This window comes from Salminus brasiliensis, chromosome 17 (genome assembly GCF_030463535.1).
Source record: "Salminus brasiliensis chromosome 17, fSalBra1.hap2, whole genome shotgun sequence".
In the NCBI taxonomy this organism is placed as follows: domain Eukaryota; kingdom Metazoa; phylum Chordata; class Actinopteri; order Characiformes; family Bryconidae; genus Salminus; species Salminus brasiliensis.
The window spans coordinates 3,399,308-3,411,433 of record NC_132894.1 but is presented as its reverse complement, the minus strand read 5'-3'; the positions used below and the strand labels follow the sequence as shown (position 1 = coordinate 3,411,433).

The 12,126-nt window shown below is 45.1% G+C and overlaps 1 protein-coding gene across 16 annotated transcripts in view; it reads left to right on the top strand.

The window, feature by feature from the left end:
- ptprsa (protein tyrosine phosphatase receptor type Sa) overlaps nt 1–12,126 on the top strand; it is a 311,006-nt gene that overhangs the window by 221,361 nt on the left and 77,519 nt on the right. For all 16 annotated transcript variants that reach the window (XM_072659946.1, XM_072659948.1, XM_072659947.1 and 13 more), the window contains 4 exons: nt 441–710; nt 1,892–2,473; nt 2,749–2,885; nt 3,476–3,620. In XM_072659946.1, coding sequence (XP_072516047.1) covers nt 441–710; nt 1,892–2,473; nt 2,749–2,885; nt 3,476–3,620 — 1,134 coding nt within the window. The remainder of the gene's footprint in view (nt 1–440; nt 711–1,891; nt 2,474–2,748; nt 2,886–3,475; nt 3,621–12,126) is intronic.

The following is a 12,126-nucleotide window of genomic DNA, read 5'->3' as shown; positions in this document are numbered from 1 at the left end:
CGTTATTGCACTCATTCACTGTGTATCTGTATAGACACATGGGTTTATATACGGCACAGTAGTCAGCGTAGAGGTTCAGCTTTAAAAGATGAGAAACTCATAATAGATTTTTGTGTAATTAAATGTGCTGTGATGGATCAGATATTAGTCAATGGAACCTTGTTGCTATGGATTTGTTGCTTTAATGTCAATCTATATTGTCAGTGAAGCAGTTCTGTTAGTTTAGTTTACTTTATCCTTCTTTTGATTTCTATAATTTGTAGACTTTGTTTATGTTTTAAGTCTCACTTCTTATGATTTGTTGTCCTCTCTTTAGACAACGTTTTTGCTCTAAAGAAGGACTCATTTTCATCGCCCTGTCTTGTCACCTCTCTCTCTCTTTCTCTCTCTCTCTCTGTTTCTCTTTCTCGTTTCCCATCCTCCTCTGGACGTTTTTGCAGTCCGCCGAGTCCCCCCTCGTTTCTCCATCTTGCCCGCCAATCACGAGATCATGCCAGGCGGAAGCGTAAACATCACCTGCGTGGCCGTGGGCTCCCCCATGCCTTACGTCAAGTGGATGCTCAATTCCGAAGACCTGACGCCCGAGGACGACATGCCGGTGGGCCGGAACGTACTGGAGCTGAACAGCGTACGCGAGTCCGCCAACTACACCTGCGTGGCCATGAGCAGCCTGGGCATCATCGAGGCCGTGTCCCAGATCATCGTCAAATGTAAGAGGGGGACGTGCTTCTGTCACTTCACTCGTTACAGCAGAGTGCGCTGAGTGCTGCAGTGTCGCTGGGTTCTGCTTCTGTGAAGATTTATGGGTGGGAATCTGAATTAAGTCTGAGTCGAGTCCAAGTGAAGTCCAGCCTAAATTGAGTCTTGTGTCTGAGATCAAGTTTGTTCGAGTTTTGAGTCTCTGAAGTGCGAGTCAGGTGTTGACTATCACTGTGGGTCTGTGTCAAGTCTAGAATATCTGGGGTTGAGTCTTAAAGGTCTCTGAGGTGCGAATTTGAGTGAGTCTCAAATTTTTAGGGTTTGAGTCTGAGTTGAGTTTTAAGTCTCCAAGGGTTGAGTCTGAGTCAAGTTTTAAATATCTGGGGTTTGAGTCTGAGTCAAGTTTTAAATATCTGGGGTTTGAGTCCGAGTCAAGTTTTAAATATCTGGGGTTTAAGTCCGAGCCAAGTTTTAAATATCTGGGGTTTAAGTCCGAGTTGAGTCTGAGTCAAGTTTTAAATATCTGGGGTTTAAGTCTGAGTCAAGTTTTAAATATCTGGGGTTTAAGTCTGAGTCAAGTTTTAAATATCTGGGGTTTGAGTACAAGTTGAGAATTAAGTTTCAAATTTCGGGGGGTTTGAGTCTAAGTCGAGTTTTAAATCTCAGGAGAATGAGTCAAGTTAAAAATTTCTGGGGTTTAAGTCCAAGTTGAGTCCTAATCAATTTTAAAATATCTGGGATTTGAGTCCAAGTCGAATTTTAAAAATCTCTGGGGTTTGAGTCCGAGTTGAGTCCGAGTCAAGTTTCAAATCTCTGAGGTTTAAGTCCAAGTTGAGAATCAAGTTTCAAATTTGAGGGTTTAAGTCCGAGACGAGTTTTACATTTCTGGAGAATGAGTCAGAATCTTAAATCTAGAGTTTTAAATCTCTGATATTTGAGTCCAAGTCAAGTTTTAAATCTCCAAAGTTTGAGTCAGAGTCAAGTTTAAAATCTCTGGGCTTTGAGGTTGAGATATTCCAGTCCAATCATTTATTTGACCTTTTCAAAACATAAACATTTGGATTGACACAGAAGTAAAATTCAGCCCTTGGTTTTGAGTTTAGAGGTAGTCTGTTTTTAAATACGTAGAATTTGCGTAGAATATGTTCTAATAAGGCAGAACTGTCTTCTTCTCCACTCTGCACTCTTTCAGCTCTGCCCAAGCCACCAGGCACTCCAGTAGTTACCGAAACCACAGCTACCAGCATAACCATCACCTGGGACAGTGGCAACCCTGAGCCAGTTTCACATTATATTATTCAATACCGTGCAAAGACTATGGACAGCAAGTTTGAAACCATGGACTCCATCACTACCACCCGCTACAGCATCGGCGGCCTTTCCCCCAACACCGAGTACGAAATCCGTGTTGCTGCCTTCAATACCATTGGCCAGGGTCCGGCCAGCGAGCCAGTGGAAGCTAGAACAGGAGAACAGGCTCCCGCCAGCCCTCCTAGGAACATCCAGGCCAGAATTATCTCCCAGAGTACCATGATGGTGCGATGGGAGGAACCAGAGGAGCCCAATGGCCAGATCAAGGGCTACCGAGTCTACTTCACCATGGACCCCTCGCAACCCATGAGCATGTGGCAGATCCACAATGTACAGGATAGCGTGATCACTACCATTCAGAACCTGGTGGCCTCAGAGACGTACACCATACGCGTGCTGGCGTTTACGTCAGTAGGAGATGGACCATTTTCAGACCCTATTCATGTCAAAGTGTTGCAAGGAGGTGAGTACACTGCTCAGACACTGCATGCTATTACCTATGTAGCTTGAAAGTTGTTGTATCTGCTGCTACATCAACTGGACCTGCTGGCTCCATAGCCTGGAAGGTCTAGGAATGCGGCCAAGCTTTTGATGAACTTTCACTAGCCATAAACTGACCAATAGCAACGATATGACGAGCAGGATGATTGATATTTGCATGTTTTGGCTCATTAGCTAAATGCTATGTGTTTATTGCTCTGATTTTGTGACACGCTCTCACACTGCCTCGCCTCCTAGTCCCCGGACAGCCGTCCAAGTTTCAGATTGGTGAGGTGTCCGATACCACCATCGAGCTGACCTGGGAGCCGGCCTTTGAGAAAGAAGGAATCACCCGCTATGAGCTGCATTATAAAGAAGGCAGTCAAGGGACCGTGGTACGTGCGCTAAATTTTCCAGCATCTGTCCAGTACATGCCCCTAAACCCGCCAGTATACTTTATAGTGGCCATTAGAATTACTGCGGAGCCAAAGCCATGCCAAAAAGACTAGAGCAGGGGTGTCCAGACTTATCCGCAAGCAGGTTTTCATGGCAACCAAGAGGCTGGTGCTAAGTTTGGCCCCACATATGGATGCCCACCAGGGTCAGTGATGGGGTTAACCAGGTGGGGTTAACTTGAGCCCCTTTTCCACTGTACACTGTGCATGGGGCCTAGATGATTGAGCTGTGGAACTGTATTCTCTGGAATGATGGGTTTGGTTGGGGGTGATGAGGTGGGGTGGTGATGCAGCAATGCTCCTCCTCCAAAATCTAGCAGAAAGCCTTCATCCCTGGACCATAGAGACAGTTACTCCAACGAAAGCAGGATAAACTTTCAATCAGTCAATCAGCAGGTGTCCCAATACTTTTGTCAGTTGGTTCTCAGGGAGATATGCTGGTTCTCTTCACACCTTAGTTTCCATAGATGGACTGAATGGACTGAACGTCCTCCACGTTGAGGTTTCACATGTTGTTCCTCAACAAACAGGTCACGAAAACGTTCGGCCCGAGCTCCTCCTACGTGGTGGAAGGTCTTCGAGCGAACACGGAGTACTTCTTCTCCCTGGCTGCCTTTTCTAATAAGGGCATCGGAGCCTTCACCAACGAAGTCTCCCAGAAGACGTCGCAAGCCAGTATGTACTCCTTTCACTTTCTTTAACTTGTACTTTTTTGACGAGGTTGGCTGAACTCTGCCGTGGTGTTTTGACCGAGATGTGTTTGTAGCCCTCAGCGGAGGCCTCTAATCCTCCATTCAGGGGGGGGGGTTGTTTTCGAGTGTAAATATGAACGCTGTGTTTGGATCTCCTGGACGGCCGACCACAGTAGATATGTTTTGGAGGACATGAACTTTTGTCTGGATCCTTCACTCTTAACACCAAGAGAGATGTACTCTGACAGGGGCTTTAACACAGGTAGCAAGCAAAGCCTTTCGGGCATTTGCTGAGTGTGTGTTTTGTGTATTTGAGTGTGAGTGTGTGTGTGTGTGATGTGCGAACCAGTGTCATCTTTGAGCTGTGACCAAGAGTTGCCACCAGTGAACGCAGGTTGACGTTGCCTTCAGGTGCTTCAGAGGAACTCCCGAGTGTTTACTGGGCTGTAATCAAATGCATGCCAGCGCTCCACCTCGACTGTTCTTTGATTGACTGTTGTGTTCTGAACGTAATTACTGACGATTTCTTTCCCAGTAACGACAAACAGGCTGATTTGATGCTGTACAAAATGCCTTGACGTCAGATTGTGTGCTCACGTGTCTGTCTGAGGGGCCGGGGGCTGGTGGCTGGTGGCTGGGGGGGTTTGTACATAAGGCTCCAATCTGGGTGAATTGTTTAGTTTAATGGATTCTTTGTCCCTCGGTGAGGGTGGTGTCACTGGCTGTTGCCCCGCACTCACTTCCACTCTGTTTCCCCTTAACCCCGCCCCCTCTTGTTTATACTTTGGAGATTTTCTAAACGTGAAACAAGCAAATCAATGTGGGCGGATTGATTGGAGACAGGCGCAGCGCTCCCGTCTTCCCCACTGCTCTGTTTGTGTTTCTTATTCATTTGTCAACAGCGAGTGCACTTTTTCCCCTCTCGCAAGCGAAATGCACAAAATGTCATCGACTCCGGCGCCTGCCACGGCTTTCCACCACCACTTGCTCTCTCGCTGGGTACCGCTGAAGGCCGCGCAGTCAGCGGCCGCCGGAGCCCCGCTGCCAGGCGGCCTGCGCGCCAGGAGGAGTGGTGAATTATTCAAACGCCTTGGCCTAAAAATACACACCCGCTCACTGACATCATGATTCGGAGTAGATGCCTGAGTGATGAAATATTCAGCGCTCGCGGGGCACCTTCGAGATGTTATCCACTGTCTGCAGAGTTAATGCGGACTCCAAATCTCCAACTCCAAGTCATGCAGCAGAGTTTACAGTATTTCATAATAAAAATAGCTGTCAAATGTGGAGTTAATATTAGTGAAACCTGATTTTTTACAGGATGCACTATGGGTTTTTTTTTAATAAGAATGCCTTTGATTTTATTTTAGTGTAAAATTACATTTAAACTGTCAAAAAACATATTTTACATTTATTTATTTATTTTATTCTAGGCCAAAAGTGATGTTATACTAAACTTATTTTAGTATATTTTTGTTTTGTTTTGTTTATATAAAAATGCCTCATTTTTGAAATGGCTTGTTTTCTCTTTAGTTTTCATGGTATGTTTTTAACATACCAATGCCTTTAGTCAATAAATATGCTATTAGATGTAAATTAGCTAAAGGCGAGGTATTATTCTGTAAATTTAAACTTATTATATGAGAAAAATATGCAAAATATGAGAAAAAATGAGTAAAATGTTTAACTGGTTAACTTTTTTTTATTATAGTTTTATCCCAAATTTGTAATTTTGTAGTAGGGGTTATTTTCTGTGTATATATATATATATATATATATATATATTATAACAATAATTATATTATAATTATTATTATTTGTATACCTTATTTTAATAGCAAATGTTTAGTTTTAATATTTTTTATAAATGAAAAAGCTTTTTAAGAGCAAATTGTCTAAAATAAATATCCCTTTATACTTTTATACTACACTTTTTCTTTTAATTTTATTTTTTAAAATTGTTGAAAAACTATTCTCATTGTTTCTCATTCTCATCATTCTCATTCTGATTTTATAGTATGGGTTATTATTATTATTATTATTATTATTATTATTATTTATTGTCCTTTATTAGAATTCCTTGTTTCAAAAGCAACATTTTAGTTTTACAATTTTTAAACAAATAAAAATGCCTTTTTTGCATTTTATTTGGGCAAAATCCATCAAAAAAGCTTTTTGATGTCCCTTCAGATTCCACCAAAAACCCACCAACAAGAGAACAGCGGAAGAAAGCCGTGGCAGCAGGAGCCGCTCTATATTTAACCCGTTTTCTGTTCTTACCAGCGCAGCTTGTTGCCTTAGTACCTATACAGGTGTGGGTGGGGTACGTGTCGGGACAGTAATCCACAGCAGTTTATACACCCAGTCACGAGCTTGAGCGATGTAGACATCACAGGCTGCATGCACCACTCCTCACCTGCCTGACGGGGGCGCTCTGGAGAGCCTGATACTGCATCCCTTCCCCCGAACACACTGGCCAGGCCAGGCATGAACCTAACCTGTCTACATCCATCTGCTCCATCCTCTGTATCCTCTGTCTTCTGTGTCTCCTTCTTACGCTTTTATTGATTTTCTGGAATGATGGGCTAAAAGATTGGATACCCCAGTATATTTATATATATATGTGTATGTGTGTGTGTGTGTGTGTGTGTGATCTATCTCTGTTTCACTTTGTTCCCCGCTGAAATGAAACAAGCGCTTCCCTCCGTATGGCTTGACTGTCACCTGGCTTCTCTTTGTTTCTTTCAGTGTCAGATTAGGAGCCGCTCTGAGAGATTTCCCTTTCCTTTCTGTCTTTCTGTTGGATTCAGTTTTAGTTTCTGATTTTTTACGAGACACATATGGTCCACTTCACCTCAGAGGACAGCTTTCAGAGAGTTCTTTTGCCCTCGTTTCCTTTCTTGTCCCCTTTTCTTTCTTTTGTTTTGTCACGACAGTCAGCAACCTCAGCCTTGCACACCCCCCTCAGCAGCAGCAGCAGCACAGCACTTAGCATTACCAAAGAAAATCCATTAAACTAAAGGTGAGAGTAAGTATCTCTGGGGGACAGCGTTAGCCTTCTGCTTGGGCCTGTGCGACTCCGGTCCACATGGGCTTTAATGGAGAGCCTCAGAGATGGACGTTTGGCTTTTCTGGAGAGTCCTCCCTCCTCAAGCAGAAACTAAAATAGCAGCGGAGTCATTCTGAGAAAGAGGTCAGAAAGGTCATAGACACAGCGAACAGTCAGCCCCAATACAGTCAGCGCAACACACCACGCAAAACACGCAAACTAATATTCTAGTGTGGGTTCCCGAGAGGTAAGTGATCACAGTTCGGAAGCAGTCCAGCTGGCCACCGTCCTTTTCTGCAATGTCGTGGCTAACAGTCCGTGGATACGCGTAGGGCCTTTTTGCTGAGGCTGGACACGTCTCCCTTCCGCTCTACAGCTGTTTGCACCACCATCTCGATCATTGAGCAAGCAACCCATCTGACATAAATCACCGCGGTGAATCGGTGAGGCCTGATGGTGAGATATGTGGGCCCTTAGGAAATCTCTTTCCCTCCTACATGCCTCAGCTTGTTCCACATTCGCATGGATGGAGCTCCTGTCAAGGCCTGCACCGCCGCAATCGTACGAGCGGCTTTTCTGACGACGGCCGAGATTAGATCGGTGGTCCGCAAGTACATGCATGTAGGGATTGAGGGATTTCTGAGCCTGCGACGTATTCTCAACATGCCAGCAGAGTATGGCCAGAAATAAATAAAAGCAAGCTGTTGCCCAGAAGATAATTAGATTTGCTGATGCTCCTCTAGCGTACCGTGTCCTTGAGAGCCTCAGGCTTGGGGCAAAGCTGGAATAGTCGATAGCGGTACCATCAGCAATGGAAGGCTGTTCCAACGGAAGATGAGTTTATTCAGTGAATAATAGCAATTAATGATAAGGGTGCCTTTGCCAGCCACATAATGTGTCCAAAAGTTTGTGGACACCCCTTCTGACGAATGCATTCAACAGCTTTCAGTTGCGCTTATTGCTGACACAGCTTGTCTAGGCTTGTCTATTGGCGCTATGTCTAAAGCCAGGCATGGGCTGGAGGGGCATTGAGCTGTGGAGTGGGGAGGATGATGATGATGATGGTGCTCCATCCAGTACTTTAAGGAGTTGGGGATTGAGGATGATGAGGTGGGGTTGTGGTCATCCAACATCCTGACCTCAATAACGCGCACTAAGTCGCTAAATGCAATCATAGTGTGAGGTGCTCCTCCAAAAGCTAGTAGGTGTCCCAATACTTTTGTCCCATTGTAGCGGGTATAACGTTTGGGCCTCCTAGACTCCTAGAGTCAAGGTCGGACAGATCTCCCCATTCCTGGCTGCTTACTTAGCTGTTAAAAGGTCTGGCGCGCCTCTTTGCCGCCTGCCTCTGGAAGACGAAGCTTCCCCGCTCCAGCAGTAATGGAGCAAGGAGGGAGAGGAATGAAGAGAATTTGACCGTCCTAAACGAAGCCGTCTCGTCGCCATCTCCCTAAACGCAAACAAACGGGCAGCCGTGAGTGGAGCAAACAGAGAGATAGAGGAGTTCTGTCCTTTTCCTCTCGCTCTCCCTCCTTCCCGCAAGCGATAAATCCAATTACCTCAGCGCGGCACCACCGGGTGCCTTCATTACACACACACACACATACACACACATTCCTGCCGCATCAGATCGCTGCACGCGTTCGCACGTTTACGCCGGCCGTAACGAGAGGCCTCCGTGTTTACCAGCATCTCCTCGGGCGCTCACATGTGTTTAAACACTAAGAGGTCAGGCTAAATGACCATTAGGATTGGAAGCGCCTTGCTTCCCCCGGCAAGCGGAGTACAGTGGCCACCTGGACTTCTTCAGGGACGTGAGAATGAAGAATAAATCCTGTGTGTTTCTCTCTTTATGGTACAGTATACTGTCTCCAGAGTGTTCAGTTTGAGACTCAGGGGCCTGAGATGTAGGCCAGCATAGGTCTGTAGACACAAAGGAGTCACCAACCAACGCCTCCACTGACAGGCAAAGGGTACTCTTTAACCCCCTACAGCTACTTCCTCAAAGCTTCCCTAAAGCATCTGGTCTGTCGGCATTGACCTACACCCCAAAAAAAGGCTGATTGCCTTGGAAGAACAATGAGGAATGTCCTGGGGGTCAGAGAGATAGACACTCTTGGGCCGGTCGGCTGGATGGCTGAGACCTTGGCCTCCTGGGATAATGATTCTACCAGTCAGTGGCTGTTCAGACATGGTCTTGGAGGGTCCACAAGCTCAGCTTCAGAGATGCGGCATCAGCCTCCTGTCAAGAGGGTTTCCTCCGAGCTGGAGGTGGGGATGGGAAGACATGGACGTGGATGGCTATGAAAGCGAAGCAATGGACAAGAATCCCATTGCATGATTCCACCTGACTCCTTCGAGCTTGAGGATCCAGAAGCTGTCGAGGCTCTGGGAAGGGATGTCTCCAAGTCCTTAATGAAGTCCTCAAGCGTGGTCATGAGGATGGAGGTTATACCACTCAAATTAAAGTGGCAGATGTGTTTAGCCAAACCAGCAGTTTAGCCTCCCTCTTACTGTAATTAGTGCAGCAGATTTACTTTGGAATCTACTGGAATATTTACTAGACCGCCCATTTGACCGACATTAGGATTAATCCCTTAATAATGGCTGGTAATTAATACTGATATTTCCAAAGAAGGTGACATCTGCACCCCGAATCCTGGATGACCTGATTTGTGAGGAGGCAGATAATGAAATATCCATCTGCGTTAATGAAATTAGAGCATTATAGATGAATAGATTAAGATTAAGCATTAAATGTAGGCTTTAATTATATTAAGAAATGCAACCCATAATGATCATAGCAAAAATAGTTTTCATCGGCAAGAACGTCAACTGCTGTTCCATTAAAAACTGGAGAGCCACCGTCTTTTGCCTGGTTGCCCGTGAGCTGATCTCTATGGACAGCCGTGTCACCGTCAAATATCAAGGCCGTTTCCCGCTCCCAAACTGAGGAGTGGGCAATCGATACTGACATTTGAGGAGTTTGTGAATACGCTTCAAGAGAGAAAGGAGGCCGGAGAGAGATAATCCGGAAAAGCTGGACAGAATAAACCCGTCTGTGATAAACAGGGATGTGAATGGAGCTTCTTATATAACATAAGACATCGCAGGGCTGGTGGCAGGCAATAAATAAAAGGAGTCCCATGATGGGTCAAATCAGTTTAGGCTGCCATGAGCACGAATGGCCGAGTGCTTCTTGCCCCCAGCCCTAACTTTAATGAATGCAGCAGTGGTTGTTGCCTGGACTAATGGCTGGCCGCCAGGTCCTCTCTTGTTTATGAGGCAGCACAAAATAGAGCTCTAATCTGGCCTGAAATTTTTATTCTGCCCTTGTCTGAACTGATCTGACGGCAGCTGGATAAAATAGTCTCAACCCAAATGTCTCAAAGAGTAGCCCAACGAACTTCTGTCCAGTTTAACCCTACAAAATGATGTCTAACCCAATCAAGAGCCCAACAAAGCCACGAACAGTCTTGAGAGTAGCCCAACAAAATTCTGTCCAATCCCAGTTGTAGCTAAACAACATTTTGTCCAGTCTGTACTGTAGTCCTCCAGAATTCTGTCTAATCTGTACTGTAGTCCTCCAGAAATCGGTCCAATCTGTACTGTAGTCCTCCAGAAATCGGTCCAATCTGTACTGTAGTCCTCCAGAATTCGGTCCAATCTGTACTGTAGTCCTCCAGAATTCGGTCTAATCTGTACTGTAGTCCTCCAGAAATCGGTCCAATCTGTACTGTAGTCCTCCAGAATTCGGTCCAATCTGTACTGTAGGCCTTCAGAATTCAGTCCAATCTGTACTGTAGTCCTCCAGAATTCGGTCCAATCTGTACTGTAGTCCTCCAGAATTCGGTCTAATCTGTACTGTAGTCCTCCAGAAATCGGTCCAATCTGTACTGTAGGCCTTCAGAATTCAGTCCAATCTGTACTGTAGTCCTCCAGAAATCGGTCCAATCTGTACTGTAGGCCTTCAGAATTCAGTACAATCTGTACTGTAGTCCTCCAGAAATCGGTCCAATCTGTACTGTAGGCCTTCAGAATTCAGTCCAATCTGTACTGTAGTCCTCCACAATTCTGTCCAATCTGTACTGTAGTCCCCCAGAATTCTGTCCAATCTCGATTGTAGCCAAACAAAATTCTGTCCAATCTCGATTGTAACCTTACCAAAATCTGTCCAATCTATACTATAGGCAAACACAATTCTGTTTAATCTGTACTGTAGTCCTCCAGAAATCTGTCCAATCTCAATTGTAGCCAAACAAAATGCTGTCCAATCTGTACTTTAAAATAATATATTTCTGTCCAATCTGTACTGTAGGCTAACACATTTTTTTTCCAATCTGTACTGTAGTCCTCCTGAATTCTGTCCAACAGATTGTAGCCAAACGAAATTCTGTCCAATCTGTACTGTAGGCTAACACAATTCTGCTTAATCTCGATTGTGGCCTAACAAAGTTTTGTCCAGTTCTGACTGACACCCAACAAAATTCTATCCAATCCCAATCTCAGAAATCCAGTCTTATCCTGGCAGTAGGCCAACAAAATCCAATCTAATCCCGACTGTAGCCCAACATAATTCTGTCCAATGCTGACAGTAGCCCAGAAAAAGTCTGTCAGCTGTACTTAATGGACCTTAAGTACATTTTGCCAGCAAGCCTAAAGTGGTGGTCACCAGACGCGTGAGAAACGATGTCCGAACTCAACCAAACGCAACATAAACAGTTCGGTCAGGTTGAGTTTGGACCAAAATAGCTCTAACTCTATGACCAGGACTTAGACAGGACACTCCATAAACCAGCAAAGCCAACCTTTTTAAAGCTCTGAAGTTCCAAAAGTATCCAGAAAGGGTGAGAATCCTTTCCCTCCAACACTACAGGAGTAGTGCACTGGGATTCTGTCTGTTCTGGAGGTTCAGGAGGGGCGTCAGGCGTTAAGGAGAATAACAGATGCCGGTGCCTCTCTCTCTCTCTCAACCTTGTGGACCCTCAGAAGACTGGTGTAAGCAGTGTAGAGTACAGTCCTGGCTAAAGCACTGGGACAGTCCTCCCCCTCTGATCAGCACAGACCAGCCTAAAGACCTCTGAACATGAACCCAACACCACAAGTCAGTGTCACTGTGGACTTCCATGAAGGCTAACTCTCTTATGGAGGCTTAATAGCATCTGCATTTTGCTGAGAGAGGTTTTCTCAGAGGGGGAGGGTTGACACCCGCCGGCTCGGGGAATGTAGTCTCCCTGTGGCCGGGTGCTTGTGGTAAGAAAGTCTTGTAAAAAATTGTGTTTGATGGAAGCCAGGTACGTATGATGTAAAGACGGAAAAAAAGACGATGTTTTTGTTTTTTGCTGCTTTTAATGCTCTTATTTTCAGTTTGAAGCTCAGTAGCTTTCCATATATCTTATAAGTTGACGTTTGGATCCTAATGTTTTTTCTTTCTAGTTAT